Source organism: Delphinapterus leucas, chromosome 14 (genome assembly GCF_059928025.1).
Source record: "Delphinapterus leucas isolate spDelLeu-1000000601 "Yukka" chromosome 14, BTC_Dleu_Yukka2, whole genome shotgun sequence".
In the NCBI taxonomy this organism is placed as follows: Eukaryota; Metazoa; Chordata; class Mammalia; order Artiodactyla; family Monodontidae; genus Delphinapterus; species Delphinapterus leucas.
The window spans coordinates 42,244,666-42,268,168 of NC_143142.1; the positions used below are offsets into that span (position 1 = coordinate 42,244,666).

At 39.1% G+C, this 23,503-nt stretch overlaps 1 protein-coding gene across 4 annotated transcripts in view; it reads left to right on the forward strand.

Moving 5' to 3' along the window:
- The first annotated feature begins 5,018 nt into the window (after positions 1–5,018).
- Positions 5,019–23,503, forward strand: part of TAF4B (TATA-box binding protein associated factor 4b) — a 125,264-nt gene continuing 106,779 nt past the window's right edge. The window contains exons 1-3 of one of the 4 annotated variants that reach the window (XM_022586876.3): positions 5,019–5,849; positions 16,774–16,919; positions 18,399–18,506. In XM_022586876.3, coding sequence (XP_022442584.1) covers positions 5,507–5,849; positions 16,774–16,919; positions 18,399–18,506 — 597 coding nt within the window. In that variant the 5' untranslated portion in view covers positions 5,019–5,506. The remainder of the gene's footprint in view (positions 5,850–16,773; positions 16,920–18,398; positions 18,507–23,503) is intronic. The other 3 variants (XM_089895022.1, XM_022586874.3, XM_022586875.3) reach the window with 3 other exon arrangements.

The window sequence follows — 23,503 nt, forward strand, 5'->3', positions numbered from 1 at the left end:
TCAAAGAATGATGATAATAACTCGCATGTTAGTGCTTAAAGGAACATTTTGGGAAAAAAAAAAAGTCTCTCTAATTGCAGACTGCAGAATAGAATGGAGGGGCAAGGCTAGAAGCATGGACACAGCACAGTTAGTATAATTTAAGTGAGTGCACTTGGGTTGAACTAGAAGAGTGATGGTGGGAATGAGAGAAGTTGATGGATCACAGAGATATTACAGATATGATGCTGGGATTGACAGGATCTAAGACTGATTGAAACAGGTGAAAAAGAGGGAAAACTCAAGGTCAGTTCCTAATTTTACATCTTAGGCAACTGGAAAGGGGTTCATTGGTTCACTGAAATAGGATCATAGAAGAAAAAGCAGGTTTGAAGATGGCAGAATAAGTTTAGTTTGAACCTGTGGGACATCCAGGTGAAGACAGTAGGCAGCTGTCTACATAAGTCTGGAAACCAGGAGAGAAACTGGGCCAAAGATAGATAGATCTGGAAGTCATAAACATATAGATAGAAATTAAGCCATGGAAGTGAATGTTATCACCCAAGGAAAGTATAGACTGAGAACAGAAAGCTGAAATATTACCCTCCTATTAGACACCAGGAATACACAGACAAGATAGAATTCCTGCCCCTGGTAGCCAGTCTAGAGGTTGGGATTGGAATAGGAGTCGGAGAAGTACTCTTTGTCTTTCTACTATGTATTAGATTCTCTCTTCTGGTTCTGAGATGAACATGACACAGTCTCAGCTATCAGGAAGTTCACAATTTAGTGAGAGAGGACAGACAAGAAAAACAACTCAGATACTACAGTGTGCTATGAGAGACGAAAGAGGCACTGAATTCATCCAGTGCAGGCTGTAGCCTGTTGAAGGCCAAATAGGAATTGGCCAGGTAGAACATGTTTCAGATGCGGAAGGTCTTTGAAGGGATGTGAACCAATGTATGAAAAGGCATAAAGTTGAGAGAAAGTTTGGGGGTATCTGGGAAATTCCCGTAGTTACATATGGGCCAGTGGAAGGTTCCCAGCTTGGTGAAGTTCAGTGAAGTTTCTTGGATGCTATGCGAAGGAGACTAGGGAGTACTTAGCTGTGTTTACAGATTTCAATTGTTACTAAGAATACATATTTTAAGAAAAAGCTTGTGTTAATTTTTGACTATGTAGATACTATTCATTCATTGTTAAAAGAATTAGAAAATACACAGAATTTCTTTTAAAAACGATCACTTAGTTAACTAATGAGAACCTACTTCATAGTACAGGGAACTCTACTCAATGCTCCATGGTGACCTAAATGGGAAGGAAATCCAAAAACGAGGGGATATATGTATACTTATAGCCGATTCACTTTGCTGTACAGTAGAAACTAACACAATATTGTAAAGCAACTATACTTCAATAAAAATTAAAAAAAAAAGGATCGCTTAGAGTATCTCCAAATAGAGATGTCCTCTGTTAAGGGTTTGGTGTATAATCTAGATTTTCTTCTGAGTATATATCTAATCTGCTTATTGATTAAAAATTTGTTTTAATTTACAAAAAAATGGAGTCATACTTTGCATACTATTTTATAACCTTTTAAAAATTTTAACAGTATACCATGATCAATTTTCCATAAATATACCTCTAAATGTGTAAATCTCTTTTTTTTAAAAAATAAATTTTATTTATTTATTTATTTTTGGTTGAGTCGGATCTTTGCTGCTGCGCGCGGGCCTTCTCCAGTTGTGGCGAGCAGGGGCAACACTTCGTTGCGGTGCGTGGGCTTCTCATTGCAGTGGCCTCTCTTGTTGCGGAGCAGGGCTCTAGGCATCTGTAGTTGTGGTACATGGGCTCAGTAATTGTGGCCCGCGGGCTCTAGAGCGCAGGCTCAGTAGTTATGGCACATGGGCCTAGTTGCTCTGCAGCATGTGGGATCTTCCTGGACCAGGGCTTGAACCAGTGTCCTCTGCATTGGCAGACGGTTTCTTAACCACTGAGCCACTAGGGAAGTCCCTAAATGTGTAAATCTTAATACTAATTAATATTCCATAGTGTGAATGGATCTCTTATGTTAGGATCATTCAGCTGCATTCACTTTTTCTAAGAGCAAGATTTCAAACACTAAAAATGTTAAAAAGTGTCTCAAACTTCACTGAATCTTTAATGAAGCCACCAAAACTGGAAATCATTCATAAAGTCAAAACTCTTTAAGAGTCTGGACCACAGGAATTCCCTGGTGGTCTAGTGGTTAGGACTCTGTGCCGGGAGCCCAGGTTCGATCCTTGACTGGGATCCTGCAAGCCACGTGGCGCAGCCAAAAAAAAGTTCGAGTCACATTCCTTTAAGAGGAAGGGAATGACAGAGTGGTGTTCTGTTGCAGAAAGTATTTAAATGCTCTGATGCAAAACACAGATACTGGGACTAGGTTCAAGGTATAGAACTTGAAGGCACACAGTTGTTCCTGGCTCGTTTTGAAGCTGAGGCCATAGCCATCTTAGTCAAACAGTTATGTTTTCTCCGGCAGATTTTTCAGCTGGTCTCATTTCACTGATAAAGAAGGCTTCCTACTTAAATTCTAGAGTAGTAAACTTTTATTCATTTTGTGAAGAGACTGTATGTACTTGTAAAATCAAGTGGACAATAAGAAAAACTTACATTGTCCACTCGGTAACTGTACCCTAGTTAAATTATGTTTGTGCGTTTGTATGTAAAATAGTAAAATATTCAGAACATAAATTTTATATTTGTTCAATTTTGTTTTATTACCTGAGTTGATAAGCAGAATATTTGGACAATTAATGACTGAGTCCATCATTTAGAAGTCGCTATAATCTGAATGTTTGTGTCTCCCCAAAATTCGTATTTTGAAATCCTAATTCCCAAAGGTGATGGTATTAGTAGGTGGGGCTTTTGGGAGGTGTAAAATTATGACAGTGGAACCCTCATGAATGGGATTAATACTCTGGACTAAGACAGAAGGTAAATGGATAAGTATTTTTCAACATCTTTAATTTTACAAATATTTTAACAGATAAATCTAATGAAATCAAGATATAATCTTCCCCCTACATTTTTTCTTTTCTTACATGGAGACAAAATGCATTTTGCCTTCCTATGTATCCTATTTTATTCTTATAAGTTTCTATAGGAAGGAAATGTACTAAACATAATTATTGCTAAACTCCAAATATCAGGACAAGTGCTGGGTAAGGAGGAGTATATTTTTTTCAACTAGAAAATTAAAGTTCCCATTAGCAAGGCAAATTATAAAGCAAACATAAAAGAAAAATGTTCAAGGTCACCTTAAAAAGAAAGTATACTTCCTCAATTCAAGCCTCTTAGTAACTTGATAGAGGTTATTTACATACCTAAATAAAGTATGTGAGTTGGAGGTGGGGTTTAATGGAAGTTTAAAAAAGGGTAGTTCTCAGAGCAAACGTCCGGAGCCTTCCTTCCTCTAGCATTCCCTGAACTATACTACACGGAGAGAGAAAAACCAAGGCTAAACAATTTGCCTATCTAGTAAAAAGCAGGTCTAAGATTCAAATCCACTAGATGGCTTTGCTTCACTGAAAATGTTGCATGGCTCCATTTAATTCATTCACTTAGCAAATTATTTATTAAATACCTTTTCTGTTCAAGGCATTTTGCCAGTGGCAATGGAGGATATAAGATGAATCAGACATTTGTGGAGTAGTGGAAAGAGATGTACTTTGGCTTCATACAGACTGGTTAGATTCCCAGCTTCATGGATAAATTACTCTTACAGTTTTTAAGTCAGTAAAATGAGGTGGTAAAGAAAGAAAGAGAGGGAGGGAGAGAAAGAGAGAGAAAGAAAGAAATAAAAAAAGAAAGAAAGAAAGGAGAAAGAAAGGTATCTCCTAAGACCAGCACGCAAAAGGTGCTCAATAAATTTAGTTTTCCTCTCTTCAACTCCACTTGGAGGGGTTTTCTGTAAGGTAAGTGATCAAGTAAGTCTTCATAAAATGGGGAATGTTGCGATTGATTTGGGTCATGAGATGGGTTCTTGATTTGGACTGGCTGAGATGTGGGAGATGGCAAATGCAGTGACGTGTGAGGACTGTGAGTAGATCCTGTCTGTTGGAACATACAGGGAGGGACAGAACTAGAAGCCGTAAAGGTCACGTTGCCTGCCTACCTGCATAATCTATCTCATTCAGTATAGTGTCAGTTCCTAAAATATATAATATTAGGACACCAGCCTTAAATCAAGGCATCTTCTCTGATTAGATCTCTAAGGGGCAAGTTTTCCCATATTTTACTTGTATTATTGATTCATTTGCCACACTCTTTTCACTTATTCAAAGAATATCTAGCATTGCACTTAAAATCTAAGCGCTAGAATCTGAGGATGTAGGAATCAAAAGACACTGTCCCACTTTTCTAGCAGACAGACATGTAAACAACTTAAATAAGCTCAGAGGTGACGGAGACATCTACAGCAACGCCAAGGAAGAAAGAGATTTTCCCTTGGGGCAGCTCAACCCTAAATTAATTATACGAAAATAGGCACATTTTACAGACTGTAAAATTATACGCCATGCTTAAACATTTAAAAGAAAGAAATGGAAGGTTTTTTTTCACAGTGTCAAATGCAATGCTCATTCTAACGACGCTATACAGCCAAGCCCGCAGAAAAACAGTGAGGAAGCGTGATTGAGTTCTTACTTTGTTACCGTTCTCTGAAATCGGTCTTCCACACTGTTTCCTTAAAAAGTAGAAGCCTGTGGAGCGTATAGTCCGGGCTCTTCAAGGAACACGCAACTGGGGATACCAAGGAGAGAGCAGAACGCGGATACCGCAGTTTTCCAAGCGCTGTCTGGCCTCACCACGTGGTAGATTTTTGGCAACTCGCCCCTCTTTCCTCAGGATCCAGAGGCGGATTCTAACGCCCTCTGGAGCCGTCCCTACTGACGTCACGAGCGCGATTCCAGTCTGTGGCCAATCACGCGGCCGGATTCTGGGGGAAGCCCGGGGCAGCGGCGGCAGCTGGTGCGCGTGCGCGGGGTCTCCGCGTGGCTATATAAACATGGCTGGCGTGGTCGCGCAGAGGGGCCGTGCAGAGCGCGCGTAGGGGGCTTTGGGGCACTCTGGGTTTGTAGTTTTGAAATTTCTGGCGGGGGAATCCGCCGCGCAGAGTTTTGGTGGAAGGTGGGAGCCGAAGTGACGCCCTTCCGGGAGCCGCGCCGCCGGGCTCCGCTGCATCTGGTCGCGAGACTGAGGGGCCGGGTTGAGCCGGCGCACGTGTGAGCGCCGCTGAGGAAGCGGCGAGCGGCCGAGCAGGTGTGGCTGCCGGCGGGGCCGCGCTGACTGGAGGAAGGTCCGGATCGCCGGGGTCCCGCTGTCCAGCCGGCGCCGGTCACTGACTCGTGTGGCGGCCCCGGCGCCTCTCCCTAGCGATGCTGTGGAGCCGGAACTGCACTGGAGTCGGCTGCCGCTTGTCAAGCGTCCCCTCGCCTGTGCTCCCGGAACGGCGGCGCCTCAGCTGCCGCTGATCCACCTGGGGATGCCCGCGGGCCTCACAGAACCGGCCGGCGCTGCTCCCCCAGCTGGTGTGGGCGCCTCCGGGACCGTGACCATGGCCCCCGCCGCGGCTCTGCCAGTCCGGGTGGAGAGCACTCCGGTGGCCTTGGGCGCCGTGACTAAGGCTCCTGTCAGCGTCTGCGTGGAGTCCACGGCGCCCCAGCCGCTGCGGTCCCCCGTGGGGACCCTGGTGACTAAAGTGGCTCCTGTCAGTGCTCTTCCTAAACTCAGCAGCGGCCCTCGTCTGCCAGCTCCTCAGATTGTCGCTGTGAAAGCACCCAACACCACAACAATCCAGTTGCCTGCTAATTTTCAGCTTCCTCCAGGTATGTCGCTCACCTTTTCCGGCTTATCCCTCGGGCCGGCCAGCGGTGACACGGGAAACGTCGCAGCCCGGGATTGCGCCTTTTCGCTGGGAGTTCTAAAAAACTCAGCCAAGAGAACCTTTCATAATCTTGACTTTGCGGGGCAGTGATTTGGCGTTACAATCAAGATAGCATCTTTGAGTCCTTACTGCATAGTTTTTCTTTTCCTATTTAAAGAGAGCATCTTTTCCCTTAAGTGACACAGGAAAAGCTGGAGCAGCCTATTCAGGAGGGCCTTTGAGGCACTGGCTCTTAGGTGCGGGAGGATAAAGAGTATCGCTAAAGTTTATTTTCATATGGAGAAAGGATCAATTTTTATATCCACACGCTTAGATTACTATGTTAAAAAAAAAAGTGTTTTTAAAAGGCTCTTGTGTGTTAAGACCGAAAGTGAATTTTAAATTTAAACAAGCCTAAGTAAGTTTACTGCTTAGAAATGAATAATGTTGCTTCCCGCACAATTTTCAGATGGGTGATGATTGTAAGTAACTTTGAGTTAGAAGGAGCCCTCTCACAGGGAGCAAATGCCAGAGTTGACAGGTCAGAGCCATGAGGTGGTTATTTGTGAAGCATTGTGTGAATGCTACCGTTAATGAGCCTGTGACTACTTTTTATACTAGAGTGTACTCTGTGGGGCTGTTTTTCATGACTGAGACAAAGGTTTTGCTTTGTGATCATTTGCATATTATAAATATGCAGAATGGTGTTGGAGCGTTCTACCTTGTTTTCTTTCCTCAAATGAAAGTCACTTGGAATTTCAGTGGGGAAAAAAAGCACGTGTTATCTTCTTCGGGAAAAAACTCTACTCATAATTTGATTATTTTCTATGTATTTTGCTGAGCAGCAGTGGGAACTCTGACCCCCAAAGGTGGTAAAGAAGTGGAAGCATTTGGTTCACGTGATGTCAGTTTCCCCTAGCAAAATGAGGGTGCCTCTTTTGTACCTAATGTTCTGTTGTAGCTGTGTTTTAGTTTTGTATTGTACACGAGGTACCTACACTTAAGGCTGTGTGCACCACTGGATACATTTTCTGCTGGTTCTAAATTGTCCTCCTACATGCACTCTTATAAAGTAGCTATGAATGTGTTTGAATGAAATTACTCCTAATTTGTTAAAAACAAAATTCCTATCTAGTCAGTGAAGTTGGTTTAGAAACAATCAAAAAAGTATTAAGAGAGAAGAACTTTCAGGAGTGGAAACTTGCTGGTAAGTGGGAATGGATCACTTATTGAGGGCGTACTGTGCTAAGCCCTTTTTTAAAAAATTGAGCTACAATTGACATACAACATTATATTGCTGGGCACTTTTCATCCATTATTATTTTTATACATTATTTATATTCTTTTGTTTGCTGGTCATAATAGATAGATAGCAAATAAGGAAAAAGGTCTCTGAAGGTAAAGAATTTGCCCAATGCCAGACAAGTCATAGATGTCAGAGGGAATTTGAATTCAGGTCTGTTTAACTCTATTCTTTCCGTAACACTGTGCTTACCACTTGGTGTGTGTACAATATGCCTCCTTGCGTAGCAATGTTAAAAGGCGATTTATAGCATTTTAGAACCTGATCTTTTTATTACACAGAGAAACAAAAACTGAAACTTGCTAGAGCAAAACAGCAGCAAACCAGGACCACAGCCTAAGTATGCACTACACTATAACTTGTTATGCTGTCGACCATGGATAAACTCCCACAAAATAGAGGGGATAAATTGCCTTTAGTTGTTATTTAGAGAGGAGGTGAGAAGTTACCTTGAAGAGCAGCTTTTGGAATTTCTGCTGAGGTGTGGCAGAAGGACATACTCATATTTGTGCTCTCACAGATGCACAATAAGATAACCAATACTTGAGGAATGACATAGAAACACTGATTAAAATAACATTTTAAAAAGGTCTTGTTCTACTTCTTTTATATACTGAGGATTAGCAGAGGATTGCTCAAGGATGCTTAAATTACATAGGAGTCAGCTCTGATTTTCCCAAGGTAATGAATACTTTATTTGATTTCTCTTTACTTCAGGATTTCCTCTGTGAACAGAACTAGTTTTTAAAAAATATGCATATGCACCACAGGTTTTTCCAGGGAGCAGGAGCTGGAAACAAAAAGGGGGGCATTGTGAGGAAATGAAAGAAACTGTAGCAAAGCCCTGAAGATTATTCTGTTGAATATTTTTGGTAATCTCTTCAGTCTTCTTTTTTATGAATTTGTGGGATTTAGACCAGACTGTGGCTCTTTCCTTTTTTGGTATTCTGTGTCTCTTCTATAATGTATTTCAGAGTGATGAGTAAGGACTTGATTGCTTCTTTTATATCATAGACTGTGCTTCGTAAATTCTGCTTCTCAGTCTTACTGTACAGAAGTTTGTGAAAAGTTGCTTGTGAAATGGTTCTGGTCCTTTTTCATCAACTCCTTCATGCTGAGACATGGTATAGGTTTTGCATTTCTCAAATTCCTGAATTAGTTCCTGGATAATCTTCGTGGTTCTTGTTTCCACCCTAGCTTTATCAAAGGAATATTACATGATCATCTGCTCCCACAGTTGTAACAGTGCTCCTGGACGTCATGAAATGAGAGGCAGTTGTCTTCGGTGCTCACCATATGCGCCCTCCACAGTTTGGATTTCAAAGGCTGTGAAGTCGCTTTAACTCATATTTGAGTTAGAAAGACTCAAAGGTTGTGGACCTTAAGGCATTAATAACAACTACCACCAATAACTTTAAAATTCATAAATTTGCTCATATTGTCTCATTTGATCCCTTTAACAGTCCTACAAAGCAAGTATAAGTCTCTCAGTCCACAAACATGGGATATCTTTCCATTTATTTAGATGTTTAATTTCTTTCAGCAACAGTTTGTAGTTTCCACAGTATTGCTTTTGCACTTATTTTGTTAAATTTATTCCTAAAGTATATTATTTTTGATGCTATTGTAAATAAAATTTTTTTTCTTAATTCCATTTATAGTTAGTCATTGGAAATGTATAGAAATACAGTTGATTTTTTTAAATTGATCTTGTATCCTCTTCCTAGCTGAACTTGTTTATTAATTTTAATGGCTTTTTTCGTGGATTTGTTTGGATTTTTATATAGAAGATCATAATATATGTGGATAGTTTTACTTTCTATTCTGGATGCCTTTTATTTTATTTTCTTGCTTAATTTCCCTGGTTAGAACTCTCAGTATAATGTTAAATAAAAGTGATAGTGATTGTAGGCATCTTTGTCTCATTCCTCATCTCAAATGTTCCTGATCTTAGGGGAAAAGCATTTAGTCTTTCACCACTAAGTATGGTGTTCGCTGTGGGTCTTAAACCAACCTTGCATACTGAGATAAATATCACTTGGTCATGGGGTATAACACTTTTTAAATGTTGCTGGATTCAGTTGGTAGTACTTTGTTGAGAATTTTTGCATTGGTATACATAAGACATTTTGGTCTCTAGTTTTCTTGTGATGTCTTTGTTTGGTTTTAATATCAGGGTAATACCGACCTTACAGAATGAATTGACACATGTTTCCTCTTCTGTTTTTTAGAAGAATCTGTGAAGGATTTATTTTTCCTTAGATGTTCGGTAGAATTCATCAGTGAAGCCATCTGGAACTGAGCTTATCTTGTGGATACTATTTTTGATTATTAATTCAATCTGTGTTTGTTAGAGATCTATTCAGGTTGCCCATTTTCTTAAGTTAGTTTTAGTAGTTTATGTGTTTCTAGGAATTTGTCCATTTCATATTATTTATCCAATTTATTGGTTTATAATAGGTCATAGTATTCTATTATAATCCTTCTTTCTGTAAGATTAGTGGTCATATCCCCTCTTTCATTCCTAATTTTAGCAGATTGAGCCTTCTCTCCTTTCCTCTTAGTTAATCTAGGTAAAGATTTGTCAATTTTGTTGGTCTGTTCAGAGAACCAACTTTTGTTTTGATTTTTCTCAGTTGTTTTTGTTTTTCTATTCTCTATTCTATTGATCCCTGCTCTAATCTTTATTAATTTTCTTTCGTCTTCTTGCTATAGTTTTTATTTTGCTTTTTTCCCCAATGTCTTAAGATAGGTTAAGTTATTAATTCAAATAATCGTTCTTTTATTTTTTTTTTGAAATGCAAATATAATAATGTCTCTCCTACTTGAAATCCTTCAGGGCTTCCCACATCTCCTCAGATCTTTTTTTTTTAATATATAAATTTATTTATTTATTTATCTGTTTTTGGCTGTGTTGGGTCTTCATTGCTGCACGCGGGCTTTCTCTAGTTGTGGCGAGCAGGGGCTACTCTTCATTGTGGTGCGCGGGCTTCTCATTGTGGTGGCTTCTTTTGTTGCAGAGCACGAGCTCTAGGTGCGCGGGCTTCAGTAGTTGTGACTCGCAGGCTCTAGAGCGCAGGCTCAGTAGTTGTGGTGCACGGGCTTAGTTGCTCCGTGGCATGTGGGATCTTCCTGGACCAGGGCTTGAACCCACGCTCCCTGCATTGGCAGGCAGATTCTTAACCACTGGGCCACCAGGGAAGCCCTAATCCTTCTTTTAAAATAGAGGGATTTACAACAACAGTTGACCTGTGTACAACACAGGTTTGAACTGCACAGGTCCACTTATACTCAGATTTTTTTCAATAAGTGCATACTATGCTACTACATGAGCTGCAATCAGTTGAATCTGTGGATGCGGAACTTCAGATATTGAGGGCCAACTGTAAAGATACATGCAGATTTTCAACGGAACAGGGGTGTGGGGCGTCAGTACCTCCAACCCCCACGTTGTCCAGGGTCAGCTGTATAAATTTTCCTTAAACACTACTTTAGCTGCATCACATAAATTTGGGTATGTTGTGTCTTCATTTTCATTCATCTCAAAGTATAGTCCAGTTTCCCTTGTGATTTCTTAACTGACCAACTGGCTACTTAGCAGTAATTAATTTCTACATATTTGTGAGTTCCCCTAATTTCTTTTTGTTACTGATTTCTAATTTCACTCCATTGTAGTTGGAGACCACACATTGTATGATTTCAGTCCTTTTAAATTTATTTAAACTTGTTTTATATCCTAGCATGTAGCCTATCCTGAGACTGTTCCACATACACTTAAGAAGAATGCTGTTGTTGGGTGGAGTATACTATTGATGTGTTTTAGGTATGGTTGGTTTATAGTGTTGTTCAAGTATTTGATTTCCTAGTTGATCTTCTACCTAGACATCTATCTTTCATTGAAAGTAGAGTGTTGAGGTCTCGCAAGTATTATTGTTGAATTCTCTATTTTTTTCCTTCGTTTATGTCAACTTTTCTTCATATATTTTGGGCTTTGTTGTATGTATGTTTGTAATTGTTAAATCTTCCTGATCCATTGGCTGTTTTATCAATTATAAAGTATCCCTCTTTATCTCCAGTGACACATTATGTTTTACTCTATTGTCTGATATTAGTATGGCCACTCCAGTTTTCTTATGGTTGCTGTTGGATGATATGTCTTTTCTGTCCTTTTACTTTGACCTTTTTAGTGTCTTTGAGTCTAAAGTGTGTCTTCTGTAGGCAGCATATAGTTGAATCCTATTTTATAATTGGGTATGACACTTTTTGCCTTTTGATTGGATTATTTAATCCATTTACATTTAATGTTACTGATATAGTTGGGTTTAAGCCTGCCATTTACTTTTGTTTCTATATATTTTCTCTTTTTTGTTCTTCCTCTGTTCCCTCTTTCCTTTGCATTAAGTGAATATTTTCTAGTGTAACATTTTAATTCCTTTATAATATTTTTTAAGAATATATATACTTTGGGCTTCCCTGGTGGCACAGTGGTTGAGAGTCTGCCTGCCGATGCAGGGGACACAGGTTTGTGCCCCGGTCTGGGAAGATCCCACATGCCATGGAGCAGCTGGGCCCGTGAGCCATGGCCGCTGAGCCTGTGCGTCCGGAGCCTGTGCTCCACAACGGGAGAGGCCATAACAGTGAGAAGCCCGCGTACCGCAAAAAAAAAAAAAAAAAAAAAAAGAATATATATTTTTTAGTGATTGCTGTTGGGCTTACAATATACATCTTATTAGAATTTACTTCACATTTATATTAACTTGTTTCAGTGAGATGTAGAAACATTTTTCCTATTTAGCTCATTTCCCTCTTTTTTATTTTTGTGCTATTATTGCTCTACATATTGCATCTAGATATGTTACGAAGCCAACAATACCTTGTTATAATTATTACCTTATGTAATTATATGTCTTTTAAAGATGCTGACAGAAGAAAGGAGCACAAGGATATATTTGTAGCATTTGTTTTATTACCTTCTTATTTACCATTCCTAGTTTTCTTCATTTGTTCCTATAGATTCCAGTTACCATCTGAAGTCATTTCCCTAGTGCAGTACAACTTTGCTCCTGACCACTTTCTTTGTGTTATTGTTCACAAATATGTTACATATCTAATATATTATAGGTTCAAGAATACAATTATATATATTGTTCTATATAGTTGTTTTTTAAACCCATTAAGACAAAGCAGTAATATGCATATAAATTATATAATTAACTTTACCAGTGCCCTTTTCATGTGAATTTGAGTTACTTTCTGGAGTCTCTTGTTTTCAGCCTGAAGAACTTCATTTAGTATTTCCTGTCTGGTTTGTCTGCTAGCACTCAGTCCTCTAAGGAGGATGTCTTTTTTTTTTTTTTACGTTTTTATTGGGGTATATTTGATTTACAATGCTGTGTTAGTTTCAGGTGTACAGCAAATTGAATCTGTTTTACATATACATATATCTACTCTGTTTTTAGATTCTTTTCCCATATAGGCCATTACAGAGTATCGAGTAGAGTTCCCTGTGCTATACAGTAGGTTCTTATTAGTTATCTATTTTATATATAGTAGTGTGTATATGTCAATCCCAGTCTAGGATGTCTTTATTTTGTCTCCTTTTTTGACAGATATTTTCAGGGAATGTCTGATTGTTGGTTGATAGTTGTTTTTTTTTTGTTTTTTCCCCAGCAAGTGGAATGTGTCATACCCCTGCTGTCTGGCCTCCATTGTTTCTAATGAGAAGTTAACTGTTAATCCTATTAATGCAGTGCTCTTGTACATTTTTCTCCTGGTGTTCTCAAGATTTTCTCTTTGTACATTTTTATCATATTGTGTCTTGGTGTGGATCTCTTTGCATTTATCTTACTTAGAGTTTGTTGAGCTACTTGGATGTTTAGATTATTTTTCATCAAATTTGGGAAATTGTCAGCCATTATTTCTTTGAATATTTTTTCTCTTCCTATCTCTCTCTCTCTCTCTCTCTCTCTCTTTCTCTCCCCCCCTCCCTCCTTCCCCTCCCTCCCCTGCTCTTTCTGGTACTCACATTATGCCTACGTTGGTGCGCCTATCATTGTCCCGCGTTTCTATGAAGCTCTGTTCATTTTCATTCTTTTTTCTCTCAGTTCTTTGGATTGCATAATCTCTATTGAACTATATTCAAGTTCACTGACTTATCTTCTGTTCATTCAAGTCTGCTGTTAAGCCTCTCTAGTGAAATTTTTATTTCAATTATTGTACTTTTTTTTTTTTTTTTTTGCGGTACGCGGGCCTCTCACTGTTGTGGCCTCTCCCGTTGCGGAGCACAGGCTCCAGACGCGCAGGCTCAGCGGCCATGGCTCACGAGCCTAGCTGCTCTGTGGCATGTGGGATCCTCCTGGACTGGGGCATGAACCCGTGTCCCCTGCATTGGCAGGCAGACTCTCAACCACTGTGCCACCAGTGAGGCCCTCAGTTATTGTACTTTTTAACTACAGAATTCCTTTTTTTATGATATTTATTTCTCTAATGTTATTCTCTATTTGTTGAGATCATCATCATATCTTCCTTCTTTAAGCATGATTTCCTTTAGCTTCTTGACATATTTATAACAGTTACTTTGATGTCTTTGTTAAATCTAACATCTAGTCCCTCATAGGTGGTTTCTGTTGCCTGCCTTTTTCTGTGTCACACTTTTCTTTCTCTTTGTATGTCTTGTAATTTGTTGAGCAAAACTAATATATATATATATATATATATTTTTTTTTTTTTAAAGAAGATGTTGGGGGTAGGAGTTTATTAATTAATTAATTTATTTTTGCTGTGTTGGGTCTTCATTTCTGTGTGAGGGCTTTTTCTAGTTGTGGCAAGCGGGGTCCACTCTTTGTCACGGTGCACAGGCCTCTCACTATCACAGCCTCTCTTGTTTCAGAGCACAGGCTCCAGACGCGCAGGCTCAGTAGTTGTGGCTCACAGGCCTAGTTGCTCTGCGGCATGTGGGATCCTCCCAGACCAGGGCTCGAACCCGTGTCCCCTGCATTGGCAGGCAGATTCTCAACCACTGCGCCACCAGGGAAGCCCCAAAACTAATATAGCAAGTCTAGATACTGGTCTTTACTCCCCTGAGTGGGTTATTGTTATTTGTTTGTTTATTTTTTTAAATGGCTGTGTTATTTTAGTGAAGTCTGTTTTCCTCACAGGGTGCAGCTTTGGGCATAAGCACAGCCACCCTGGGATGACAGTGGTTTTAGCTGTTTTTGACTGTTTCTTTCTCTGATCTCTCTGTTAAGATTTCTGCTTCAGCTGGTGTCATGCATAGCTGTTAGGCTCCACTCACTGCCAGCCAGTTACCCTCTTGTTTTCAACAGTGCCCTAGAGCCTAACTTCCTCCATAGTCTGACTCAATTAAATGTGGACTCCTTTACAAGGGGTAGTTTTTTGAGGTCATTGCTTGAGGTTCTCATCCCAGAAGGGCCCTTCTTAGTTGTTTCTTTATCTTGTTCTCTCTGATAAACTGGAGATATGCCTGTGACTTAGCTTATATCTGTCATGAAGATACCAGAAACCTTTTAATTGTTCTGTTGTACTTGAGAGTGACCTTAGCCTTGACCTTTCCCACACTCTGTTGGAAATAAAGTCAGTTTCTTTTGGGAGATGTTTGAAGCAAGTACCCAGGGCTGTGGCATGTTTCTTTCTGAGTGATATCCATGTTTTAGAAGTGGGGTACTGGGCATGGTGGTAGCCTCTGGTCTTCTCTGCTTACCTCTTCCAGTGTGGGACCTCCACCCTATGAAAGAACTGGGGTGAGGGTGATTGGGCCCCAAGTATTCTCTGAGCCATCCCTGGGGTAGAGCCTTCCCTTTCTGAGTAGGGATGGGTGAAACAAGAAGCCTGGAAACTCTTGGATGCACTTATTTCAAATTTGTTCTCTTCTGTATGCAAGTTGGGGTGGCAGAGATGGGAAATGCTAGTGGCCTGCTTCTCCCAGGGAGATACCATAGCCCTCAACTGGGAGTTTGGGAAAGACGGAGGCCTTATGTTGTCCACAATGCCTGAACTGAGAAGGGAGAGGGAGTGGGTCATGGTTCAGATGCCACAGATTCTTGCTGTTCTGAGTTTTAGTAGATTCTCTTTAATAATTGTCTAGTCATTTTCTGTATGCCTTAGGGCATTTCCAAAGACTTTAAATGGTTGTTTTTAAAAATAATTTTCACATTATGCTTGTTTTGCTGGGGAGTGGCTTTATTGAGCTCTTCATGCTGCCATTCCAGAAATGGAACTCCAGCTATGAATATTCTTGTTTGTACCTCCTACTTACATGGACAACAATCTCTTTACGTTAGAAATACTGGGTTAGAGAGTATGCAAATTGGAACCAGTTTGGCACAACAATGTAGAGTTGAACAAAGCAGTTGTACCAAATTACACTACCAGCCTAAAGATGTTGAGAGTTTTTGTTGCCACACATCTCTCTAACACTTAATATTGTCACTGGACTTTTTAATTTTTTTCTCTCTAGGTAGATATAAAGTGATATCTCACTGTGGTGTTAATTTACCTTTCCCTGTCACTGGTATCTGTGTTTCTTTTTTGCATTTTGGATATTTGTTCTTTGAATATACGTGAACTAAAATTTTCTCCAATTTTTTTTTTAGTTTATTTATTTTTAAAAATTTATTTATTTTTGGCTGTGTTGTGTGTTTGTTGCTGCGCAGGGGCTTTCTCTAGTCGCTGTGAGCAGGGGCTACCCTTTGTCGCAGTGCGTGGGCTTCTCATTGTGGTGGCTTCTGTTTGCAGAGCACAGGCTCTAGGCACGTGGGCTCAGTAGTGTGGCGCACAGGCTTAGTTGCTCCACGGCATGTGGGATCTTCCTGGACTGGGGATCGAACCCGTGTCCCCTGCCTTGGCAGGTGGATTTTTAACCACTGCGCCACCAGGGAAGTCCCCAAATTTTCTCCAATTTTGTGGTTTGTCTTTTTACCTGAAGATATCTGTTGCTGAACAAAAGTTTTTAAAATATAGTTGTATGTATCAAAGTTTACTTATTTAAGAAATTTTTCCCTATCCCAAGTTCAGAATGACAGTTTTCTACATTGTCTAAAAGTTTTTACTTTTTATCCTTGTATCCTTAATGCCCTTGGGTTTTTGTGTATGGTGTGAAACTTTTCATCTTTTCCATTATTCAATTGAGCAAGCTCTATTTATTGAATAGTAGCTCTTTTTCTCACTGATCTGCAGTGATTTTAGAAAAATTTGATATGACGTATCTGCGGGCTATTTGGGGCCTATTTGGGGGTTTTCTATTCTACTCCATTGGTCAGTTTGTGTAGTCTTTTGCTGTTACCATACCGTCTTACTGTAGCATTATAAATAGTTTGATGTCATGAGGAAAAGTGTTTTGCCTTCTTCAGGAGTATCTTGTTCATATGTTTAGACTTTTAATATTTTAAATAGCTTTGAGTGACAACATTTTTTCCATATTATATATCTTAATTAGTAGACATGGAATTCAGTATGTACTAACTAACCACTTATTCAGAACACTTTATAGCACTGAAAGAAGGGGAAGAAGAATATGTGATGATTATACTTTATTAGCTCACATTTTGTTTTCTTTTAACTATAGGAACAGTCTTGATCAAAAGTAACAGTGGTCAGTTGATGTTGGTATCTCCTCAGCAAGCTGTAACAAGAACCGAGACCACAAGTAACATAACTTCAAGGCCAGCTGTACCAACGAATACTCAAACAGTCAAAATCTGTACAATGCAGGTAATGTACATTAAAGTTTTTTTCATCCTCCTCAGTTTTCCAGCAGTTATCTTCATATAAATTTGTATGTATTTGCCAGTAAAAATATAGAAGAGATGATTCTGCTCGACTTTTTGAATTAAGCTACTTTCTTTGAATATGTTAATTTAATCTAGGTGTTTGGTTTTGTCGTTTGGCAAAACTAATAAGTTAATCTTCGTACGCAAAGATTTTGTCGTCCTCAAGGGGATGTTCAAAGGGCTATGTGCATCTCTAAACGGGAAGAAAATAGCCATTCTGCTTCAATTTTAATTTGTGGTAAAATATTAACACTACAATTTATAATATTTTTTATCCATATCATATAGGAATTACCTTTAAAAAAATTAGAAATCTGCTGTAATATTTCATTAACTTGACATTGTTAGAAGATGATTTATTTTACATACGTGATCATCTTTCTAGGTAACTAAAGCTTATCCTGTGTGTGCCAGAGTTAAAAAGTATATTTTTATGAGCATCTTTCTTTGGTTAAACAGAAAATGTGGAATGTAGTATAGTATTTTCTTGGTGAAGCAGGCTCATCCTAATAAAAAGTTTCATTGTATTCTGTGGTAATATCATTCTTTGCCAGTTTCCCCCAACCCACTCTCTCATAATTTGATTCTAGGTTCTCAGCCAGTCATTTTCTCTATTTCTGTATCTGTCAATGATAGCTGCTCCTTCCCTTTCTTGTTTGCTATGGGTTGAGGAGATAGATTAGCAGACTTTTGTTTATAATAATATATTAAATAAGAATCTAAGGGGGAGGGGCAAGATAGAGGTAGAACATTAAGAGATACAAACTACTATATATAAAATAAATCAGCTACAAGGATATATTGTACAACACGGAATATAGACAATCTTTTAAAATAACTATAAATGGAGTATAACCTTTAAGAATTGTGAATTGACATGTTGTAAACCTGAAACTTATAGAATACTGTAAATCAACTATACTTCAATAAAGAAAAATGATAATTATGTGATGTGATATAGTTGTTATGGTGGGAATCACACTGCAATATATAAATATATCAAATCACATTGTACACCTTAAATTTACGCAATGTTATATGTCAATTATATCACAAAAAATAAAGTTTAATTAAAGTTATTTTTAAAAAAAGACTAAAAGGATACCAGCAATAGAAATGACCAAAAAAAAAAAAAAGTATCTATATGTTTTCTGTGTGAGCCAAAGAGTAAAATTCAATATTTTAATGCAGAAATACTGTGATATTTATCTGTTTAATCAGTTGCCTCTTTAGGAATAAGAAATGGCCAATTGACCAGTTAGGTTAATAGTAGAAAATATGCATAAAATTCATGAGGTTATAAAACCAGTTATAACAAAGAAGTTTGCTGTGGTAAAGTGTTTTGATGTTTGCCATAGTACCGATTAATTTTAAATTACTAATGCTGATGACTCTGTACTATCTCCCCCTCCCCCCCAAGAATTCTAGTTCACAGTTAATCAAGAAGGTGGCAGTGGCACCTGTTAAACAACTGGCACAAATAGGAACTACTGTGGTGACCACTGTTCCGAAGCCTTCCCCAGTGCAAGTAAGTTGTGACTTGTGGCCATGTGCGCACTGGTTGTTTTCTCATCTTTTGCTATTATTTATTGTTAGCTATTTCCTGAAGAGAGCAATTCAATGATATATGAGGACACTTATTAAACTGGGAGCTGTTAGAAGTATGGGAAACACAAGATGAACATGGTGTATATTCTTGGAATATCAGATTTATTTGAATGTATTAAATTAATACAAATGCATCTAATGTTCATGTGTCACAGTGTCTAGAAGCAGGTGCTGGGACAGAATTTTGGTGTATGGGATATTTATTAGGGATTCATACCTGTGGAAGGGAAGGAGAGTAAGAGTTTGAACTAGATGCAGGTCCAATAAAGCCTCAGCCAACCTGATGGAGAGCTTTGGAGCAAGTGTAGCACGTCAGAGTTGTCCCACTGTGTGCCAACATGGTTGGCTGAGCCATAATTTCCCCTCTGTGATCAGTCGTAGGATGTGGACTCTCCAGGGAGAGTTGTGCTCATGGGCAGGTAATTCTCTGTAGCTGAAGCAGACTCTGAAGGAGCTGACAATTGTCATCTGTCTAAATAGCATTCCCAACAGCTAGGATAACACAAATCTCTCTTTGTGATGGTGTATCACAGTCTACTCCTTGAATTGCTGGGATCTACTTCCTCATATGTGTTGGAAACCAGCTCTCCTTGGATTTCTATAGGTTTCTTCCTTGGAGAAGCAAAGAAGAGGTTAGTAGGATGAACTACAGTCCCCAGTGCTGCAGCTGATACCATCATTTCCTCCTCCACCATCCATTCTAGATTCCTCCCACACTCAACTACCAACTCTTCTGGGTCTTAACTGGTAGTGTGATCAGACTTTTATCCCTGAGGGATCCAAGGTCCAAATTGCCACAGTCCTTTGAGGCAAGAGTTGTGTCACTTGTCCATTTATCATCACAATTGGGCAAGGAAATACCAAGAGGCACTTAAGTGGATCACCTGGATTCACTGCATAAACTCCTCTTGGCCTTCATTGTGTAAAAGCTACCCTACCTATTCCAGTTGTCAGGTCAGTTACCCCTGTCATGATAATGACTCTTCTCTTTCCTGTTGGTCACTGGACGCAGGGACCCTGAAGTGTCCAAGAGGCAGCCATGGTGTCTAAGTTTATAGGGACTCTTGCTATGTTCTTTGGTGAAAGTGTGCCCACTACTGGCAGGAATGGGAAGCACAGGATCCCCCAGTGGATCTTTGGGAGTAATGATAAGTGGAGCCATTCTTCCTTCTACTCTTTGATTCCTTGGTTCTTCATATATTTGTCCTGTCGGGGACATAGTACCATATAGAATTTTTTGATTCAGTGAGTATGCACTAAGTCTTAGAAGATGGAGGATAGAATTCCATCTTCATAGAGTATTGTCTCTGAGTTTGCACTTCACCTGTGTTTTCTGAACACTGTCCTAATACTTTACTAGGCAGGCAGCTTCTGGATCATGCCATATTTGATATAATCAGTGGATCCCATGATCATGGGACCACTGTTGTACTTCCTTTGCTGTATAGAAGGTACATCTTCTTGAAGCATGTTATGTGAAATCCCATGCTGTGGATCAAACATGGTGTTTGGTGTTTCAGAATTACTTAACCGTATTACTTCCTCTAACAGAGATGGTGATCAGTGAACCTGATTTTAAACATAATTTTTGTTGTTGTTGTTTTGTTTTTGTTGGGTTTTTTTTGCTAATAATGGCTACCATTTATTGAGCACTTAATGTGTTGGACACTTTTTAAGTGCTTTACATCCCTCATCTCATTTCATTTCATCCTGTGACTATTCTGTAAGGAAGTGTTATCTCTATTTTATGTAGGTGAAAATCAGTTTAGAGAAGTTAAGAAATTTGCATGATTTCTGCTAATATGTAGCAAAGGGGGCATTTGAACCAAGGTCTCTATCTGACTCTGTAAACTATATTCTTAATGACCTCTGTGCTGATTGTCTCAAACTCTAGGTTCCACCTCCCCCCTGCCCCCCTGCCCTTAGGTTATTCTGGGGAGATCACTGGGCCAAAGGGTATGAATTTAGGCCTACTGATAGCTGCTATGTGTTGTAAGAAATAATTATGTTTCTTAAAATGGGATTTTTTTTTTTGTTTTTGATCAGTCAGATGTGGACACCAAATAACACCACAGGAAGGTATATGAAAGTGAAAGAGACGTCCTATACTGACAGGTCCTAGAAGAGGGTGGCATGGAACGACATGCAGGGGGCCATATGGGAGGAGCACCGGGGCAGACTCAACCAAACAAGTGGGGATCTGAGAGGGAATGAGGACCTGGGGGCAAGTGCCTTTGTTGAGGGTTGGTATGGAGTACACAAGTGAAAGACGTGAGGGGATTTCATTGGTGTGTTTGAATGTCATTATGTCACAGTTGGGAGAGCAGAAAGGGAACTTGTGGCAGGGACCAGCCTTATCACACTGGTGCACCTGGTCACCTGGGCAAGGCGTTCACAGCCTGTTTGTAGGGATGTTGAGGCAACAGAAAAATACGAAGTTTGAAGAATTTACAATACAGTTATTTTATGAAAGGGGTTTCAACTTCCACAGTATTTTGAGTAAATCAATTTTTTTATTGTATCTATTTATTAAAGATTTAGTACATATAGTTGTACTAAAATGGTATATATGTGTTGTTTAATTCTTTTCCTTGGGTTATTTTTCCATATATATGTCTACAGTTGCTGTTTCCATGCAGGGTGTGTATAACTTTTCTTAATTTAGATTGATGCATTTTTTAAGCTGAGTTGCTCCTTAGTGGTAGGCTAAGGCAGCAGAAATTATCAGTGAAGTTAGTGAATAATTTCTGTGTCCACTTTGAGAGGTAAAGCATCTCAATTTTAGGCATTTCTTGGAAATAAGGAGCTAGAACTTGGATGACTCTCCTTAAAAGGCAATTTAGTCTGTTAAGTTTGTATACAATTAATTTCACTGACTCTTGTGTATTAATATAACTGATTTTCACAATTTACTTCACATATACCCCAGGTCTTTTCTCTCCTGTCCCCTAGACATGCCTAATCAGTGCCAGTGCAGCCTTGCAAAGCATGGAAATAGCGTTGCCTGGTCTAGAATATTGAGATTTATGATTGAGTTTAAAACAGTCCGTCCATTACGGCAGTGTGATTATATACATAGAGTAAGACCAGGATTGTGTATTTCTCCATGCCTCTTAAGAGTTGCAGGTATCTGGTAAGGTACAGGTAGTAGCTCTATTAAAAAGAGTTATGAAGGACAAATTTTGTGCTGGAGACAGAATAAGATATTGACAAGGAAAGTAGGAGTGCCACAAATGCTTCTTCTACTCACAAAAAATAGGACTTTTTTCCTGAGCTCACATTTCGCTGGGCCTTATTTTGCTTCATAAGGAAGAGGGACAGTACTCGCCTGAGGAACCCCTCCCATCAGTCCTGCGAGGTAATCATAGTCAACAGCTAAAGTTCGACATTACTTTCTTAAATATAGTAGTACAGAGAATTAATGGTAGTGTATAAAACATACTCACTGAAAAAAGAGTATGTGTTTACTGTACATAAACCTAAGAATGTTTATTAGAAGATCTCCAAAAGGATTCAGAGGGAACTGTACAGTACTTGTCCTTGAAGAGCAGGACTAGGGATAGACTAAGAACGAGACTTCATTTTCATTGTTGTCTTTGAGATCTGTTAATATTTAATAAAACTACTAATTTAGGTATGATTTTTAATTTCACCTTTTTTGCTTAACATTTCATACGTTTTCGTCTTCATCATTAATCAGTGTTTTAAACTTCTTTCCCATTTTTTTACCTCCAAAACATTCTTGTCTAATATATGCTTCAGTCTTTCTAAAGTGGAAATTATTTTTTTTTTTTTTTTTTTTTGCGGTATGCGGGCCTCTCACTGTTGCGGCCTCTCCCGTTGCGGAGCACAGGCTCCGGACGTGCAGGCTCAGCGGCCATGGCTCACGGGCCCAGCCGCTCCGCAGCACGTGGGATCTTCCCAGACCGGGGCACGAACCCGTGTCCCCTGCATCGGCAGGCGGACTCTCAACCACTGCGCCACCAGGGAAGCCCTAAAGTGGAAATTTTTGATGTATATTTGAATTCACTTATATTAATTGTTGCAGAAAGAAAGTTTCTTGAGGGTAATAACAACCTGACCTTTTTGTGTTTTATGCCTGTAGAACACAAGTATTTAAATTAAAATGATGGTGCACTGTTCAGTTTTCTGTGTGAATTGTAAATGCTATTCTCTCCCCTACCCTCAAACTTTGCTCATGTTCTGTAACTTTTAGTGTTTGTCTTTAAAGTAAGATTGTTGCTTTATCTCAATCTGCTTGTCTAAATTATTACCCAATTTGCGATTTCTTATATTAAACTTTTTATCCTGCAGGTGGTGCTATAATCACACCTCACTTAATAGAGGATAGAAGAAACAACCGGAATTCTTTTCAGTGTGAAAATAAGATAATCACATTTTGTAATATTTGTTATTACAAATTACAAAGCTATTACTGTTTTTCTAATAGTCTACATAAAAGCAGCTTATCTGAATATGAGACGATCAATAGATCTCTCAGATTTATACTTAATAAAAAGCAGAATATTATAAAATAAGAAATTCTATATTTTCTTACAAAAACTTACTATTTCAAATTTTTCTGGAGAAGTATTAATAATATTTGAGGACTACGTGCTTGGCACTGTTTTTTAAAAACAATCCCAGGATAGTAGGTACCAATGCTGTCCTTGTTTTTTACAAACAGGAATCAGAGGGTTAGGATAAAGTAACTTGCCTGAGGTCAACACTTGGGTGTCAGTGATAAATAGGTAGGTAGGTGAGAATGAAACCCAGAGCTGCCAGAGTCCAGAGCTGGTAAATGGTGTTACATTGCCTTAGACTAGTAGAGCATAATATAAAAGCAAGGATGTCAAGATCCATTTGTAGTCTGTGAAATGAGGCACTCGCCATGATGCATATCATAGTAATACATCT